The sequence below is a fragment of the Pholis gunnellus genome (genome assembly GCF_910591455.1).
Source record: "Pholis gunnellus genome assembly, chromosome: 18".
NCBI classification, from domain to species: domain Eukaryota; kingdom Metazoa; phylum Chordata; class Actinopteri; order Perciformes; family Pholidae; genus Pholis; species Pholis gunnellus.
In genome coordinates this window covers 1,221,278-1,241,534 of record NC_136545.1, presented here as the reverse complement: position 1 = coordinate 1,241,534, position 20,257 = coordinate 1,221,278, and the positions used below count along the sequence as shown (strand labels likewise).

Here is a 20,257-nt window from a genome sequence, read left to right as displayed (position 1 = left end):
TAAAATGAGCTGTTCAGCAGTATTCATTATTATTTATCTCAGAATACTGACAGAAAACATTTGGGAACATTCCAAAATATTCCAGCGGAGGGAAAAAAACAAAACAATATGTTCTGGGATCAAACCCGTGACTTCCTGGTCACAAGACCCTCCCTGGTTCCTTCTGAGCCCGGCTGTTTACCGCTCTGACTAATTGGGAGATGGGCTCCTGATGAGGTGGGCGGAGCTTCAGGTGAAGTTGGAGTGATGCTTGATTGAGAGGAGAGGATTTTGGTTTGAGTGTTAAACCGAGCTGATGAGTGACAGCGAACTGATGATTATGTATCGTTGGGTGTAATCATCCTGTTACCACGACGACTCTACTCGCCAAACATCAGAGCGAGGGAATCCGAGATGATTAACCACAATCATCTGCTGCTGAGTGACATCATCACAGGTGCATGACGGCGAGAGAACATCTGGTATTTCACGCTGTTAGCATGATGTGATGGATGAATGAACAGATGAATGGATGATTTCATAGAGTGTGTTTCGATCTGGAGTGAACGACCAACCGACTGAATGAATGACACTAGAAAAGACCTCAGCACATCTCAGCACATTTCTACTGACCAACACACAAATGGAACTAAGTGTGTGAAAGTTAAAACATTCTACCTTCCTCTGAGACAGTAAAGGTCTCGTCCAGCAGCTCTTCCTGGATCATAAACTATCCTAAAATAACTGCAGCTAGTGAAACTGTGTTATATCACGATGTCAAAAATGTAATTCCATTATATCACAGTAACAAAAAAACCTGGAGATGTTCTGTCCTGTCACTACGCTCTGCAGGAATGACCTTCGAGACTTGAGAGGAAAAACTTCTTTTCAATAATTGAGTCTGTTTAAAATGATACAAAATGGCTTTTGTAGCAGTATATCTTTTATATTTCATGGAACTGCTATGTCAACATTAGAGGCCTGTGACTATTACTCCAGATTAAGGGTGTGTGTGTGTGTGTGTGTGTGTGTATGTAAGTCTTTTTTGGTGTACTTGACCATAACTGGTACAGGAAGTTACTCTTTAACCAGAACGTCCCTCTCAAACCAGTAAATACATATGCTCCGCTTATTTGAAGTCAAATTGGATTCAAATGAATTGTTTCTTTTCTCTTTCATTTGGACTTTCAATTAATGGAAGTGATGTTGCGTGTCAGCAGACAGCCATAGTAGGGCTGCTATTTTAACAATTCTACATTCATTTTTGTATTGGAATATCTGTTTTTATTTCACTATTCATATATTTGCTGACTGGCCCTGGGGGATGTATGGAGAATTCAAACCATATCTGGATTTCTGTCAACACGTTGGAGTCGAATGTCTCCACCTTCTACTGACTGCTCATGAAGCAATGGAGAAAACCAGGTCAGAGTACAGTTATGTCATGACATCGATGCAACACCTCGATACAGCGTTTCAGAATCCTTCAACATTTTTGAAATTTCTTGTTGACAGTGAAACAACATGAACGCGATAGGGAAAATGTGTCTAAGTGAAAAGAGATTGAATGCATGTTGGAAGACCAGCATGAATTATGACTAGCACAGCCTCCTATAGATGGACTGTGTAACCGTTTTCATCATCCTCAGAAGTCAAATGGACACTTCACACTGAGCTCAGTGGGACCCTTCGCCGCCAGTTCTTTTAATTGATGTAAAATGAGTCTCCGGGTTCTCTGAACACATCTGACTCCTGCCGAGACACCGGGAGGCTTAATCGCTCCAACAGGAGCACTTCATGAAGCTATTCTTACAGCCGGAGAGGAGTTAACGGTTTGCAGAGTGCTGGATGTTCCAAGCATCCGCTCCTGATCCTGACTCCAACGGACACAGAGACGGTGACCCTAGCTGGACTCTCTAAAGAATTCTGGGTAAAAAAAACAAAACACCGACTGACATCTGATACTGTAAACCCTGGCTGTGTGTTCAACCGAGCATTCAAAAACACACACGCATACACACACACACTGGCAGAAAAGCCACAGTTACTGGAGGAAAGTTGAGGAAATGTCAGATTTGTCTGAAAAGTTGGTTTGACAGCGGAAACTTGAAGAGAGCAGAAAGATTCACATTTTCTCAGCAGTGAGCTGCAGGGAAACTAACTAAGTCTGGACACACCCTCACCCCCCCCCCCACACACACACATACACACACACACACACACACACACACACACACACACACACACACACACACAACTTGACTGTGTGCGTAGCAATCTAGCATTGATCAGGAAGTAGCAGGAGTTCAGCACAGTTAAGACATCACATGCCGTTTTTTAATAGATTTTTCAATTAAAAAGCACAAAATCTGCTGTTAAGAGCTAACACTCAGATATATTTAACTTCATCAGGCAACATTACCACAATTAGTTTCAGCACTATGGCTTCAGCTAAGAGTACTTATCTACTTGCTTTTATACTTGCTATCTCTGACAACTTTCAGCAAACAACTTTATTTAACTTTATTGCTCCTTTATCATGTGTTCTCCAACGAAAGTCCAGCAACACCAGCGATTAGTGAGCCTCAACCAAGCCCCTGTACTACTGAACCTGTTGTTTAGGCAACAAAATGACATGCTTGGGTTTAGGAGAAAATCGTTGGGTTGAAATGGGTTTGTTTGTTACGTATCTTATGTAGCTAAATATGTAAGGTATGTAACAAAAGTGAGGTAAAATAAATCAACATTGACTTTGGGTTCGCCACGAGGCGGTCTCCTGGGTGAAAGACCGTCCATCCGACCTGTCCTCCTCTCTCAATGGACTTTGTCTCTCTTTATACCAAGTCACATTTCTTAGCGGCCGCCCAATACGTCCTAGCTCATATATAAATTATAGCGCGTTACCTTTCGTAGGTATAAGAACGAACAGTGAATGAGAACTGCCTGACCATTTAGCCACCAATGCATCGGCAGAGGATGACATGGAACCAATCTTAATGACTCACACAAAGAGCGCAGGCAAACATGAGAAGTATATTTTCTCCTGAAGAATGCTTCTCCTTGTATTGGAGATCGCTGTTTGTGTCCCATGGGAGTCCAGAAGTCAATGTTGACTTTATTTACCTTAGCTTTGTTATGTAAGTTACATGCTTAACTAATGACAGGCATGCATGTTACATAACAAACCACGACCTTTTCCTAACTAACCAAGTAGTTTTGTTGCCCAAACCTAAAGTAGTTTTGTTTTAAATTCACATGGTTAGATTTTACATTAACGACGTGGGAGCTGCAGTTCTGCCCGTCTGATTCTACAGAACCAGAGCTGCACAATTAATCCAAATGTTATTGAAATAGCAATAAGGGTGTGTGCATTAGTATGTTTGGTATTTAGTGTTCAGCTACTTTATTTTTTTACTTCAAATTTACATCAGCCAACATTTCAAAAATGAGGAAGCCTTTTGAGCTGGTATCATGAGGCTTTAAAATGTCAAACTCTGACATCACTGATTGATCAGGCCCAACCCGAGAGCCGATCGGCAGAGAATTATCAATCACATGCAGGAAAATAAGCGAACAGAAACTAAATGAGGTCAGCTCTCCAGAGACAGTGTGAACCTCCTCTTTATGGTGATAAATTATGAGCCAACTCTGGAAACATTTATCATTTTCTCTGCTGCCGCTTTCTGAGGAGGATGAAACAACCTGATGATAAAAAGAGAAAACTAAACATGTTTTTTTCGCAGAGCTGGCTGCTGGTGTGGGCAATACAGACAAATGCTTGGAGAGCCAGAAAACCATAATGTGTAAATTGTGGAGCCCAAAGTGCCCTCCATGTCACGATTAATGTGTTTCCATTCTCTCAAACCAGCTAAAAAAGCAAATGTCACGGTTTCCTCGTAGAAGTGTGCATCTCTGCAAAAAAAATGTATACATACATTATATATATATATACAGTGCAAATACAGTTATGCCATGCAGTCAGGTTGGCTGTGCTGGAGACTGTATGGTGAAGTTATATTACTAACTATTTGTGTTTAGCTCTTTTAACTGACCTGAACCATTTGGAATATTATCGTTGATTGAATAGGTGTTATCAGTGGTTATCACTAGCATTCAAAAGCTTCAGATTGGCCAAACTGTACCTACCACATTGTCAAAGTGAAACATGTTGCTATTTGAAAAAAAAATAACATTAGGTTTAGGCATAGACTATATATAAGAAGTGTCCGTAGTCATCGTGACGTCACCCATTGGTTTGGTGGACTGCCGTTTTGAGCCTCGAGTTCAACGATTTGTCCATCTTGGCTTCTTGGCTTTTTCCTTTGCTCCCATCATAATAATCATGTCCACTAGAGGTCGGCAGCATCTTGTTGTATTCACATCGGTGATTAACCATGTGAATAGATGATAGCGGCCTTCTGACTCTTGTAGTAGGTGTATCAGGACCTCTCGGGTTTCAGTCTTAATCTTACGTTCCTGATCATATTATCAGATATCGGCTTTACTGCATTTTAATGTTTACTGGTCACATTTAGCTGTATTGTGTAAAGTTACAGCTAATGGGACCCCAGCGCTTCCTGCTGCTAATTAACATTAAAAGTTTCATATCAGCAGACCAGCAGGAGTATTTGTCACAGTGTTAGTGGAGCTTCATCAGCAGTGCTTATCTTCCAGTAAAAGTCTACACTATAAAGATATGGATTGGTGTGGATTGGTCAGTCGATCAGCCTACAATTTCCATAATTGATCAAGTGAAACAACTCCTTTTACCTCGCAAAGCTTCCAAGTGGAAAATCGGTTCCTCAAGACTTAGGGTAAAAAAAGAGATGCACATTGGGCTGGGCGATATTGATATTACGGCAATGTAGGATTGACTATAGGTGCTTTTAAATGTATTTATTTTTAGATTAATTATCATCAGTAATTTGGATATAATGACTGAGTGGGTTACCCACACAATCCCATCACTTAAATCCCATCACTTAAATTTAATGTAGCCGTTTAAACCAGAAAACAGAAGTTTGTTGAATGCAGTGGCGGGCCGTCAGGGCCTGCAAAGCCTTCTCTGCTGGCCTAAACAGAATCACAAAGTTAGAGCTATTTTATATTTTTAATAATTGTTCTTAAATACACTACATGTATTATAATTTATAAAAATATTTTTCCCATTATCTTATTTTCTCATTGCACAGCTACTGTCTTCCTCAGTTGCTCTGCTTCCAGTGCAGCTTGTTTTAATTAGAGCTTTTATCCAATCAGATTTCACCTCTGTGTCTCTAGGTAAGAAGAGAGGCCCCAGGCCTGCAGACTCACAAGTGAATCCATGTGCAGTTTAAGTCAATGGGGACGATATTGTTGATTGTCAGTCTTCAACCAATCAGATCTTTAGTTTGACATGTTGGGCGTATTCTTTGACGTGTCAGAGCTGCTAGCTGGCCTACATGTACGTGATTGGTCAGTGGGCTAGCGTGACATGTTGGGCGGTGACAATCCCAATATCTGCTGCCTCTGTGGAGCGGACATTTTCAGCCTCAAACACATTAAAACGTATTCAAGAAATACAACTGGGGAGGCTCGACTGTCTTCACTGGCGTCCTTGAATCGAGAAGGACTTCTTACTGGAACTAAAACGCACGGATGTACTGAACAACCATGAGATTAAACTCTTTATTAACAAAGAAAGGAGGAACAGCAGCTAAATAGTGAACTGCAGCTCTGGTAAGTTAAATGCGTTTGTTTTTACATCTGCAGTAGCTTTAATATGCTTGTTTATATATTATTATTTGTACAACTTGTTTTTATGAAGATTTTTGTTTGGTTTAATATGTGATAGGAACCATTGTTATGTCCAATGTTGCTCTGGGGACATATTTATCCGGTGCCAGTGTTGCCAACTTGGCTGCTTTTTTTGTCAAAAGCTACGAGCGACAAATCTAGCGACTTGTTCTGGTGTTATTGGAGAATTTTCTGGTGTTTTGACGTTAAAGCACGTACGTTCTGCACTGTTGTGAGCAGCGGGTGCTACCGTGAGCCCCTCCTCCGCCGCCCACAAAAGCCTCGCGCAGCAGTCCCAGCTGCAGTCAGAGCAGAGAGGAGACGCACTCTCGACCGATAGTGTATCTATAGGTGTTGGCTTAATTTTTTACAAGAAACAAATAATAACCGTATGTGTTTCAGCTGCAGGCTGCAGGACAGTTTCAGCTGCAGGACAGCCACTGGTTCAACCATCAGCTGCAGGATCATATCTGCAGTCTCTAGTTTTGCTCAAAGTGCATCATTTCTGGAATCCCTACAGTTATCATTTTACTCTTCTGACCTGACACCTCAATCACACAGTAATTGATTTGGTTTCAGACAGATGCCAAGTTAAGACGGTGAGATCATTTGCAGTACAGCAGACTTTTATACTTCTGGCAAATCTCGAAGCCCCATTTCCTTCTCTGGACTATCAGCATAAAATCTGTGCAGTCAGCAGGATTATTACTGGGAGCTCTCTGTTTATGTAAAAGGACAGATTGCTAACTCGCAGTGCTGTGCACTTGTAAATGTACCCTGATACGACCCGAATGCAGTCAAGAGACAACAGTGATGGGAATGTTTTTAGAATGAAAAACATGAAGTTGTCTTCTAAAATAAACAACACGATCTGCACTTGAAAGTGTATATGTGATGCTGTATAGTAATATTTAATTGAAGATAGAGTGAAAGGAGCTGATGTGATTGGCTGTTAGAGAAGTTTACTATTGACTGTCACCCCAACTGCCCACAGTGTATTTTGGTTGTTTGGCTCTTTTGGTTTGTTGCCATCTGTATACGTTTTACATATTTATGTAATGTTATGTATGTCTTCTGTTGTATCTGAATGGCTGCTGTGAAACCAATTTCCTTTGAATGATAGTTGATCAAACTTCTCTTCTTTTCCATTTTTTTCTTTTGAGTCACTGAGGGCCTGTAGACAATATCTCCACACTTTTTTTTCACCCTATATTTCTACATTTTGGCAAATTGGCACGATAAAAAGCATGCCAAACTGTCTATAAGCAGTTCCTGTTTGCAATGCATCCATCTATGTCAAGAGATCTGTCACTTAAACATAACTAAAAACATGAGTATTCTCATGCAAGTTCTGGAGATATAAGGAGCATGTTTTTTTTAAAATGATTTTTGGATGATTTTTGGACATCTATCCCAAATGGAGGTCTGACTGAATCTCAAAATGGATGCATTACGTCTGTGTGTTCACATTTGACAATGAGTTATGACTCCGAGGATGGGTAATTTCGGATCCAAATTGCAGCAATGGGGCACTGAGGGTTCTAAAAGACCATAAAATCCTCCACAGCATCACAGCATCTGCAGACAGTGTTGATACATGTAGGTGGACAAATCAACTGGCCAAACAACTAACTTCCCGTTGTTTTCAGAACACCAGCATGCACCGCTCCCTTTCACCTCAAGCTGTACTTTGGTCATTTGTATGTATTTTACTTCTGCACTTCACAGCTTCTGTTATATTTTTAAGGCTGCTTTAACATCTCAAGGTTAAGTTCATTTGATCCGGACCAAAAGACAAAATATTGTTGCATTTTACAAAAGTCAATGTTGATTTATTTGTCATGTAAATTGCCTACTTCAGTAACGGAACTTCTGTAGTTATTTTAACCCAAACGACGATCTATTCCTAAACCTTTTGTGCCTAAACCTAACTGAGTTTTCTTTGACGATGGGTGTTCATTTTGAAAAGACAGTATGCATGTAACGAGCTGAAATGTACATGTGTTGCTGGACTTTTGTAGGAAAACACAAAATAATAATATCATATCTATAAAAGAATATATATATACTGTATATATATACGTATATATATATATATATATATATATCAGTGGCGGGCCGTCAGGGCCAGCTAAGCCTTCTCTGCTGGCCTAAACAGAATCACAAAGTTATAGCTATTTTATAATTTAATAATTTTTCATAAATACACTACATGTATTCTAATTATTTTTACCATTATCTTATTTTCTCATTGCACAGCTACTGTGTTCCTCAGTTGCTCTGCTTCCAGCACAGCTTGTTTTAAGTAGAGCTTTTATCCAATCAGATTTCACCTCTATGTCTCTCGATAAGCCTGAAGCCCTCTAGGTAGACTTTGCAGTTTAAGTTTAGTGTTCAACCAATCAGATCTTTAGTTTGACATGTTGGGCGTATTCTTTGACATGTCAGATCATTCTAGGTAGTCTACAAGTATGTCAGCATTAATGTGCAGCTCAGCATTAACGTGCGCCGTGATTGGTCAGTGTGCTAGCGTGTGTTGTGAAGCAGAGAGCTAGCTAGCTAAAGATAGTATTAGTAGTAAGAGTTCAAGTTGAAAGATATGTAAGAAGTTATGACATTTTTAACATTTTGCTTGGTGTAGATTATTTTTTACCTAGCTTTGTTTTTTTAACACTCAATGGCTGAAGGAGGAGGGGAAACGGATTTGGGAGTTACTGGCAACGTATTTCTGGAGAAGGACATTTCCACAAAAACTGGACATCGTAAGAAAGGGTCGGCCAACCCCACAGCTAGCAGCCCTGACCCAGCTAAGAAAAGGATTTGTACGAACAGTATTTCTGTCTGACAGCATCGGAGAAGCTTTGCACATTTTATGGCTGGGAATGCGTTTTATTTGCAACTGAGCATCTTGGTGTTTGGAGCTGTTTGGAGCTACGCTACGCTAACCTGAGGTGGCTAACGAAGGCAGCAACACGACACCATAGCATGGCAGGACACTTACAAGCTACGGTGCTTTTGAAAACTTTTGCTGAGACCCGAGTGGATCTACTGTGAGGGATTTAAGTTTTAGAGCATTCCTAGTGCTGGATATTATATGTTACAGTGTGTTTACTTGTAAGAGTTTAGACCAAGAAGTCATTTCATCATCAGAGGTCATTTCATACTGTAAGAGGAAGGTGTGAGGAGTGTACTGGAAGCGGGGGTTTGGCGAATCAAACAAAGGAACTGGCCCCAAGAATGTAAGGAGGTGTCTGCCAGCGGGGGTTGGAACGAAGCTGGCTGACCTAGGTGTGAAGAACAGAACAATGGGTCATCGGCCCAGGAGGGGCTGATTGGAATCCGGCCAATCACTGAGCTGATCGATTGGCTGAGAAATGTGAAACATGATACTTTTGAGAGACTCAGCAGGGACAAATGATCTTCGAATTGCAGAAGATCCTCAGACCTCCTCCGCATCATGGGACAGACACACCATTCTGTCCTGTGGTGTGGACGGGGCCTCATATTTCATAGAATATTATGTTTGTTTTACTGTCGATAGTGTAATTCAGTTTGCATTTGTTTTGGCTTCTGTTAAGAATATTAAATACTTTTGATTTTAACCTGAACCATTTGATTCCGGCCCTGCTTGCTGATGGAACAAAGAGAGCAAGGGGGGGGGGCTGCTTCTTCTCCTCTGTGCTCTTCTTCTCCTCTGTTTGAGAAACTTCAGCCTCAACACTACAACTCAACGAACACGTTCGCAGGAGGACCTCTGGCTGGAACTGAACCGCACCGATGTTCTGTACAACCGCGTCATTGAACTTTTCATTAACAAAGAAAGGAGGATGGACTTTGTCTTTAAGTGAACAGCAGCTTTGGTAAGTGAAGTGCTTTTGTGTTTTTACATCTACAGTAGCGTTACTACTGTGTTAGATTTTCTATTGTGTCTTTTTTATGATATGGTTAATATTGTTCCCTCTGATGTGAATAATATTTGAATGGCTCATGCTCTTCGGTGTGCGGTGGAATACGTGTTTTAGCGCCACAGAGTTCCTGGATTGATGTGTCATGCTTTGTTGTCATATAAATGTATGTGACTGGTTCTTGTGAGTTTGTTCTTGTCATTGTGTTAATTACGTTGATTTTGACTATATGCATTGTCTGTTAATGACGAATTATGGTCTGGAGAAATGTGGATTGTGTGGCGATTGCTTTAGCTCTGTTTGAATTAGTAGAGAACAGCTGCCTAAACGCTGCGGGAAGAGGTTGTAGCGTGTTTGCTGCTGTTGGATTTCCTGCTAAGCTAGTTGTGGTTCCGGGGTGGTCAGACAGCATTTTGCCAGGTTGGGCGCAGTACCTCCAACGAAAACATTATATTTCCCACAATTTAAGCTTCTGCATTTTCCAAATGCACTAGTATTATTCAAAAGTATTGTTCGGTTCGTGAGCCTCGTACCAAACGGTTTAATACAAATATATGTATTGTTACACCACTAGAAACAAATAATAACCGTGGCTGTGGCGTCATATGAGGTTATTAGGAGATGGCTCAACAGCACATAAGGCCCAGGTATAAAATGCACGGCCTGCCACTGGTTTCACTCCCCAAACGAACTGCATCAGAGTCCGCTTGCACACCGAGATCCACCTTTCCAAGCGGCCTGAGTTCAGTTGTTGGTCTGCACCGGGATTTGGTTTCACACCGGCACTAACGAACAAATTTACTCTTTTTGCTGTTTGCGCTTCTGAGCACCTGATTTAGATACACTATAATAAACAGAACCTTTTGAACGGAGAACCCTGCATGGCACAGGACACCCGATCCAGTTGTCTCCTTCGTCAGAGGGCATGGAGGTCAGTAAGTTTTAAAAAATCAAGAAAATATGTTTTTGGGGTGTACAGAAGTTTTTGACCATGGAAATGTGTTGTATGGTCCTCCATTTTCATCCCATTAATCACCTGAAGCAGCTTTGACAGTACACATATATGTAGATCATATACGGATGTAGATCACATCCATCAGTACAATGAGGCCAGATCACCAGAGAGCAACAGTTGACTGATGACAGTGTCAGTGTGTCAGAATGTGTTGGGTGGAGAAACCTGGGAAATCAGCATGATGAATGGTTTATGTAGGCAACATTTGGAATAACAAGCTCAGACTACCTCAGTGCGACATTGCAAAAAATCTGTCTTAAAATTTGATAAAAAATGTCAGTTTCCAGTAGATAAAGTGGATATTTCAATGTTAATATCACCATGAATGGAGCAGTTTGTTGAGGTGACTGCTGTTGTTGGTGCAGTGCCCAGATGAGGACAGAGAGAGGAGGGAATAAAATAATGAAAAACTCACCCTGGACAGGACAACCTCCAAGGTGATGTTCTGGGGAGGAGCGCTGGGTACTGCAAAGACAAAGAAAAAACAGTGTACATATTTAAATTAGATTAGATAAAACCAGCTGCTCATGTTACCCCACCAACAGGTTCTCTTTTGTTGCTTTAGAAAATAATGTTTTCTTATATATATAAAAACCTAAATCTGGATACTTTCACTTCCTCAGGCTTCTAAAACTCCTTGAGAGGAAACAATCTGAGAAGGAAAAACAGATCACAACTCACTGAGCTCACAAACCAAGCAGCTGTGTTTTACAGACATCAACACATCCAATGACTTGGTTCATAGTTCGTTAACTAATCATTCACCAAACCTTCGGGTCCTGTTCCAGAAGTGAGAAAGCCTCAATGAGAAACACACTGACATTTGTAATAATGCTGATAAATAAAAAAACAGCTTTGGAGTACAATCTTACTCAATGGTATGTTGGCCTCGTTTTTTCCCTGTAATATACGGTATATGATAAATAATACAATATATGTAAGTCCTGCAACTCTATGGAAACAGCGCAATCCTGACTAGAAGCAGAGAGAACTCACATGTGTCTTTTGTGCAGCAGAACACAGTTACCATTCCATAAATCATAAAAAAGAAAAAGAAAAAGAACGCAAGTTGAATTTCTTTGATAATTTATAATGCAAAAAGTGTAGTAAAATCAATGAAATCTACATCCAACATTTTACAAGTGAAAATGTCCATACAAAAATGTATTTACATTTTTCAACCTCTACTTACAGCCTCTCCTCTCTAGGGTTGGGTACCGAAACCCGGTGCCAATATGGCACCGGTACCTATACGACCGGTACCTACCGGACCAAAACGCAACGCAGATTTCGGTGCTTCCTTTCGGTGCCTGAGCCGATTGAAATACTTTTTTTAACACTACTCTGATGACTTCGTCCTGGCAGCGGGTAACGATAGCTACCGTTTGTATAGCTACAGTAGCTAGCTAGCCATCAACCTTTTAACAGAGAAAATGCCGAAAGGTAAACGGTCAAAAGTGTGGCTGTTTTTATTTTGAAAGTCCGTTGCTCACTGGCAGCGGTGGAGGAATGGAGACTACTGGACATCGCTGCGGTAAAGTCAGCAGACACTCAGGTCTCCGTGGTCAACTCAGTAGACACTTACATGTTAGTGACCTATACGCTGAAATTCACGGTAAACGCATTCAAACGGCACAAATCGGGAGCGAGCGAAGGACTTTGAAAGTTAGCAGAAAGATTTAACGTGAGACAACATCCGTTTCTTCAGAGGAACATCCGGTTTTCAGAATAAGATGCCAACAAAGTATGAATTATATTCACATTAAGTATAAAACATGCTACCTGCATCTCGTGAGTTAAAGGGAAAATACACCTAAATTGTGCGTAAAATGTCTTTATTCTTTGATCGCTGGGTAACCATCATCACCTCTGAGTTACAGCATTATAGTGATGAACCGTAGAGCTGCATTCACATGCTCTGACTGAAGACAGAAGACACATTTAGATGAAACGTGCTGAAACATTGTATTCCTGTTGCACAGCAGTGGAACGTTTCACATGACGTCACACACTGAGCACAGATAGTGAAGAGATAGAACTGCTACTGTGTAAAGGGAATACTGCTGTTAAAAAGAACCTTATTTGTTTTAAGTGTTTGCAAACCAAATGTTATTGCCCTTTTGTTCATGTAGCAGTACTTTTAAAATAAAAGTGCACAATACACTACCTTTGAATTAATTATTGAACTTTGCCATAACAATGAGATTAATCGCAAAAAATCCATGCGATTAATCGCGATTAAAAATTGTAATCGTTGCCCAGCACTAATATTTATAGTATACTTTAAACAGTTAAATATATTGTTCAATTTGAAGAAAAAAATGTGCCTTGGCAATAAAAAAGTATCGGTTTAGGCACCGTTTAGGCACCGGTATCGTTTTAAATGTATCGTTTTAGCACCGGTATCGGAAAAAACCCAAACGATACCCATCCCTACTCCTCTCCTCTCTGCTCTGTGCTCAGCAGCCTAAGTTCAGTCCAAGTTTCACGGAATTTTTGTCACATGACTGTCGGTCTCATCTGAGTCAACCATAGCTTCATAGTTGCGCTGAGGAGCTCAGCGTATGATAAAATGTGTTTGATGAAAATATCACAATTTTAAGCTTTGTTTTGGCTGCTTTTGCTGACTGAAGCGTTTGTGACACATGATGTGTTTGAGGGCCGTCAGAAAGATAAAAATCTGACGATTGTGACAGTTTTCTCCAGCTTCTGGCTGTGATAGGAAGCTGTGTAGTTTTGGTGATTGCTTAAATCCCACCGGCGGGTTTTTGGGTTCAGAGGGACACGAGGGTTTCACAGTCTGATAGCATGCGCTGTAGAGGATGTCAACTTCTTTTAGATAATGGTCTGTAAACTACTGTCTTTTTTTGTTTTTTATCAGACAGATGTTGGATTACAGAAGCTAACCTGGACATGAAGTCAGGACCTCAGGAATTAAAGGAACAATCGGACATTTTGGGATTTACTGAATCGCACAAGATGAATATCAATGTCATAAATGAACCAGACTGTTTCAGAGTCGCTGGTGTATTTCTTCATTCGAGCTTGGCTAACAGCTTCCCCCTGCTTCCAGTTTTTATGCTACGCTAAACTCATCTAAAAAGGAGTTTGTTTCCCTCAGAGGACTCTGGATCTGAACTCACTCATTATCGTCATTCTTTAGTGTCAGCGCGTTGGCTGACTCGGTTCGCTGACAGATCCCTGCTGTCAATCAATCACCCTGATGATGACATCGGCGCAGACGGATCGAGGCGTTCGCCCTCCAAGATCTGACTGTGGCACCGCAGCAAAACAAGATTAGCACGGGACGCATGACAGGTGTCACTACACACACACAAACACACAACCACACAAACTGTTCTGAAGTCAGTTCTGGAAAAGGAAACAACACAAAGATGAAGGAGATGAGGACGAAAAAAAGAAAGATGACATTTGAGTTGAAGGCAAAGAAGAAGAAAATAAAAAGGAGGATGGAGAAGACAAACAAAAAGTATAAAAAAAAGATAAAGACGATGATGATGAAGGGGAAGGAGAAGATTTCAACGAAGTCAAGAGCAACAAGGAAAGGAAACGTGAAGAACAGGAAGCGTAAATGAAGAATAAAGAGGCACTAACAAGGATGAAGAAGAGAATTAATGTGACGAAAGATGGGAGGAGGATGAGCAGGATGATGAAGAGGCCGCAGACACGTAGTCCCGCGAATCGGGGGCGCTCAAAATCGAGAATCAAAGTGTTGTTTTGGTTTGCATGCGGCCCGCGTCCGTCCAACCAGACGCCTGATTAACCGTTGGAAGCTTATCTGTTGATTCAGCTGCTGTGTGTCACTTTTACTGTGGATTCAATTAGCCACACGAGTCATTGTTATCATTGAGACGCAGCCGGAAGATTCACAATGCAGACTCTCTGCATCTGTGTGTGTGTGTGTGTGTTATTACGGATCGTTTTTACGGTGTGAATGCAGCTGGAGGGACGCCTCCATTCTCTCTCAATGTCCTTGTGTGGAAGTTTATTAACAACAGACCCGTCTGAGCTCCAGTCAGCAGCTGAACACAAATCGCAATGTACCAATCAGAAGAGATATTACAGACCCAGCCTGTGGTCTAAATGTAAACCAAAGCATAGCCCCCCCCCCATCAAAACTTCTTCAATCACTTCCTGATTGCCACGACAGCAATATTTTGAAGGGTATCTTAAATCTTAAAAACAAACAAAAAAACAAACATATATATATATCTCTATATATATATATATATATATATATATATATATATATATATATATGCTTTCTGGAACATGTGGTAAAACTGTTTGTACAGTGGTAAAGTGCACGGTTACGTTTTGAGTTTTCTGCATCGAGTCATAATCTTTCAAGAGAGAGCCGCAACGGGTCGTGCAAAGCGGATCCCTCTTTGGACCAATACAATCCCAGTGCCTTTAGTGAGAACCTGGATTAAAGCAGAACATTGTCTCTTCTTTTCCCTGCATGTAGGGAGCATTGCTGGCTTTCGTAGGAACGCACACGCAAATTGAAAACTGCTGCTCTTCATCTGTTGCATGTGATTCAAACCCTTCTTTTTTTCACATGAACAACCCCATAGCTGGACTGCAGTTAACAGAAGTCAGGTTTCCCTCCAAATATAGCCCAAAGCTTTACTAGATTTCTAAAAAATCCCCAAATAAAATGTGAATGAATGAACTACTGTTATGTGAATATCAGAAGTTAGGTTCATCAAGATAAACAGCTGTTGGTGCTCATTCTCTCGCCAGGTGCCGTTAAACCGTTCCGAAGAGGAAGGCACCGTAAAATAACAGGATTATAAAGCTTCATGTGGAAAACATAGTGGAAATATGACTTTTCTGCTTCTTGCATGTATTATTAACCCAAAGGAAGGTTACAGATACATAGATCTGATGTTTTCATCTTCAGTAGAAGCTCTAGTTACAAATGACGCACTCTGTTTCCATTGCACTGACATCATTTTTGTTTTAATATTTCCAGCAATGTCCCATGTGAATATTTTACAACCTGAACTTCAATAACATACAAGAACTAAAGATGCTAATGCCACTTTAAATATTACCGCAGTTGCTCTGCAAATGTTTTAAATGCATTGATCTATAATTCACTAATTAATGATGGTTTTCCTCCACAGCAGAATCTTTCCCAAGTGTCCGACTACAAATCATTGCTGAGGGCCATAGCTGCTATTGTCCTCAGCTTTTTGCAAACTGTTATAATGTAGACCCAGTTTTCCTTTTCCTGTGGTATGAATAGTGATATATAACCGGATGTGACCAAGGCGTTTTTGTTTTGTTGTTGAATTGTGTGTATCTTTGGTAGAGACTTGCAGACTTTGAGAGAATAAAACAAAAGAAGAGTTTTCACTTTAAATAAATAACTAAACATTTTGATCCTGTTCATGTCCATCCATCCATCCATCCATTTTCCTCCGCTTATCCGGGGTCGGGTCGCGGTGGCAGCAGGCCAAGCAGGCTGACCCAGACTTCCCTCTCGCCCGCAACATGTTCCAGCTCATACTGGGGGATCCCGAGGCGTTCCCAGGCCAGCTGGGAGATATAATCCCTCCAGCGTGTTCTGGGTCTTCCCCGGGGTCTCCTCCCAGTTGGACGTGCCCGGAAAACCTCCAGTGGGAGGCGTCCAGGAGGCATCCTAATCAGATGCCCAAACCACCTCAGCTGACTCCTTTCGATGCGAAGGAGTAGCGGCTCGACTCCAAGTTCCCTCCTGATGTCCGAGCTCCTTACCCTATCTCTAAGGCTGAGCCCGGCCACCCTACGGAGGAAACTCATTTCGGCCACTTGTACCCACGACCTTGTCCTTTCGGTCACGACCCAGAGTTCGTGACCATAGGTGAGGGTAGGAACGTAGACCGACCAGTAAATTGAGAGCTTTGCCTTCCGGCTCAGCTCTCTCTTCAGCAAGACGGTCCGGTGCAGCGCCTGCTTTACTGCTGCAGCCGCACCGATCCGCCTGTCGATCTCCCGCTCCATCTTACCCTCACTCGTGAACAAGACCCCGAGATACTTAAAGATGTTCATGTCACACTTGTGAAAGGCTGTTGTTAATATGGGTAAAATTAATTTTTTCCTTATTCTGCAGTGAGAACTGATTGACACACATGGACACTGTCGTCACTGCGTAGTGAACAGTGATGCATTCACTTACTGATGTGCGTACATTGTGTGGATAGGGAAACGTTTAGGTAGAGCTCACCGTCTGATTGGGTGGTGATGCTGGCGGTCTCCGGGGCGGTGCCCGGTCCGTAGCGGTTGACCGCCAAAACCCGAACCGTGTACTCCGTGAACTTGTTGAGTCCCTCCATCTTGTAGTTGAGTCCGTTCACCTCCACACTCTGAACACAAACACAGAGGAGCAGTTAAGATAAGATAAGATATACTTTATCGTGCCGCAGGGAAATTTGTCTTGGGCACCAAGCCGCCGCATCACACAAAACACTTGCCAGCGTCAAAATCCACATACACGCATAGAACATAGATCACACATAAGCTCATGCATAAACATGCTTAAAAACACGTGTCGACAATTGTAACGGATAATAACACCAGGTGTGATCATCACAGATAATAAATAATCAAGTCACAATATATTAGTCCCCAATAAAATTGTATCTTGTTGCTATTTAATAATTTGATGGAGGATGGAATGATTGGATTTTTGTACTTATTCAGCCTGCAGATTAGCATTCTGAACCGTCTGTCTGAAGGCAACAGCTGGAATTCTGGGTTCAGAATATGTGTTGGGTCGTTTAGAATTTCCTGTGCCTCCCTGAGCACCGATGTTTCATATCAGGGCTGAAGATAGTGTTGTTCTTTTTTCCCTACGATCATCCTGGCCGTTTAAGTAAGACGTGCAAGCTTAGACTTTAAACGTACTGACCATACCATACCTGTGCCATATCCAATGACACTCTTTAGAATCATTTGATAAAACAGAATCCTGAGTTTACTATTAACACCACAGAGTCTAAGCCTGCTCAAAAAACACGTCCTTTGTTGTAGCCTGGAACAAAGGTTTTCAACGTGCACTTGCCATGTGAGCGAGCTGTTTTTTTTTAACATTTTACAGTTACAGCTAAGGCAGTGACGGTGCTGACCTGTTCCTTGGCAGAGGGGCTCTCGGTCCACAGCAGTCTGTAGCCCAGGATGGGGCCATTCGGTTGGCTGGGAGGCTCCCAGTTCACCTGGACCGAAGTAGGAGACAGAGCCTCGGCTTGGAGAGACTCCACCCTGCTGGGAACTTGTACTGTAGAGACACACAGAGACAACACACTGCTCACACACACCCCACAAATACTGATACTGCTAATATTACACCCGCCACTGCTGCATCTACCATCACTACATTGACTGTAGGCCCATTTTCTGCAGCATTGAGGGCTTTTCAAATAGTTACTGGAGGGTCATACATAAATTATGAATTTGTTAAAAACTATTGTATTTATGTTTTCGTTTGGTTCATTTCATCTTTAAACAAAATATTGTTTGAGGTCAGAACAGTCAAATTGTCACAAAAGTGGCAAAGGATCACTCCATTCTGGCTATATGGGGGTGCTGAATATCTGATTTTACATAGGAGTGCTTGGTTTCTCCCAATAGATCAAAAATATGTGGTTTGAATAATAACAATCTGAAAGTAACTAATGTGTTTTCAATCCATTTCCTGAGTGTACGTGAAGACTATACCCACTACCCAGATTTCCAAATTTCATCTTGGCGATAGCCTCAGGAATGCTAAAGAACTACAACATAAGGCTCCAGTTTCAAACCAAAGAACACATTTATCAATCAGAGCACTTTAATGAGAATAAAGCATATATATATATTTTAAATTAGTCAACGATTCTCCAAAATCAGCAGAGGGAGGTGTGTAGAAACAGAAGCTGTTTGCGGCTTGCTTCTCTCTCTCTTTCTTGTTTCCCTCCTGTCTCTGGATTACTACAATTGGGAGAGGGGGCTCTGCATTCACAACTGTGACAAACATTATTGTCTCAAACAGTAGAAACGCCTCACACACCTCACTGAAGATAAACGTTTCTCGTGGAAGCAAACGTAACCACCGGAGGATCCACCACGAGCAATTGAGCATGTTAGCTAAAGCTGCATGCACCTGTTGGTCACGCAACATGGTTGGTGCACTGACTTGGGCCACTCTGCATGCTCGCCGGGTGGTGCATTAAATCAGCGATTACGGTAGAAGCAACAATGCCTCCACGCCGGCAACCGCTTTATTCCAGGATTGCCTGGAGCAAATTTCCTCAAATGTGACAAAACACTTTCACTTGTACTCGTGGATGGATGGATGAAGTCCACAGCCATTTCTCCATTCCCAGTCCTCCCCTGTAAGTCGGCCCTGAAACTGTTCAACTAGCCCAGTTTAAGCTGCAGGAGCTGTTGATGACTTGTGGAAACGGTCTCTTGTCTAGCAATACCATACACAAAGCAAGAAACACATTACAGATTCAGATGTGTGTGTGTGTGTGTGTGTGTCTGTCATACGGTCTGGTTTGGTGGTGATCCTCAGGGGGGCGGAGCTCTCCCCTGGCCCCACGTCGTTGTACGCGATGACTCTGAAGCTGTAGCTCTCCTCTGGTTTCAGGTTGGAGACCATCAGCTCCAGAGACTCTGGCTCCGACACGTTCACTGACCGCTCCCTGAAGCAGGAAAACACAGCGTCATACACTTAATTGCAAATTGAACACACATTGACATTGTAATAATACCATTTTTATCATCACCATATCTTCTTACGCACATATTACTCTTTAGTTATTTCATTTTCTTCATTTTTTGAAATTACTTATCTTATTAAGAATATCAAATAACACTGTATTCAAAAGATATTCCAGTTTTATTTTGTAACATTAGAGATAATCTGGGCCGTAATCATAAATAATCTGTGTAATCCCGCAGTGACTGCAGCTAATCCTCAGATTACAGCACATCTGCAGCCTCTCAGTTCTCAGCCAATCACCAAATCACTGAAGAGACAGCTGCAAAGATTAGCATGTCAGCATCAAATACACACAGCAGACCTTTTTCTGCTCAGTTCACAGTAAAGAAAACTGACAGGGAAAATATCTTTGGATGATTTTTACACTTAATATTAAACGTTGTTTTTTTTAAATCCTTCTCGTAAAACTGATGGGAAACTTGATCCTGGTAAAATTTGATTGCAGTTTGATGGTTTATCTTTCTCACATTGATGTCATGCAGGTTTCTTGATTTCATCCAGTGAGAAGCATAAAAGAACATCAGACGCAAACACTGTTGGGCTCCCAGATTTGGCTTAATTTAGAGAGAGGGGTGGATGAAAACTAAATAAATAAATGATAAAGCAACAGTGTAGAATAATAATTTTCCCACTACTGTCAGTGGAAAAGAACAGTTTAATTTGAGCAACAAGCAAAGATAAAATGATGATTACTGCTGACAAGGAGGTTCAAGAATGTCTGCTGCTCATTTCTAGAAGGCTACACTCGCCTTTTCAATCTGACTTTTCTAATTGAAAGGAAGAGTTTAGATGGTAATCTTAAGGGCATTT

General features: G+C 41.4%; 1 protein-coding gene across 1 annotated transcript in view; it reads right to left on the bottom strand.

The window, feature by feature from the left end:
- dcc (DCC netrin 1 receptor) overlaps positions 1-20,257 on the bottom strand; it is a gene marked incomplete at both ends in the record, with an annotated part of 277,106 nt that overhangs the window by 99,673 nt on the left and 157,176 nt on the right. Inside the window, 4 exons of the mRNA XM_079178564.1 lie at positions 11,090-11,139; positions 16,910-17,048; positions 17,811-17,959; positions 19,213-19,367. Of these exons, the coding sequence (XP_079034690.1) occupies positions 11,090-11,139; positions 16,910-17,048; positions 17,811-17,959; positions 19,213-19,367 (493 nt within the window). The remainder of the gene's footprint in view (positions 1-11,089; positions 11,140-16,909; positions 17,049-17,810; positions 17,960-19,212; positions 19,368-20,257) is intronic.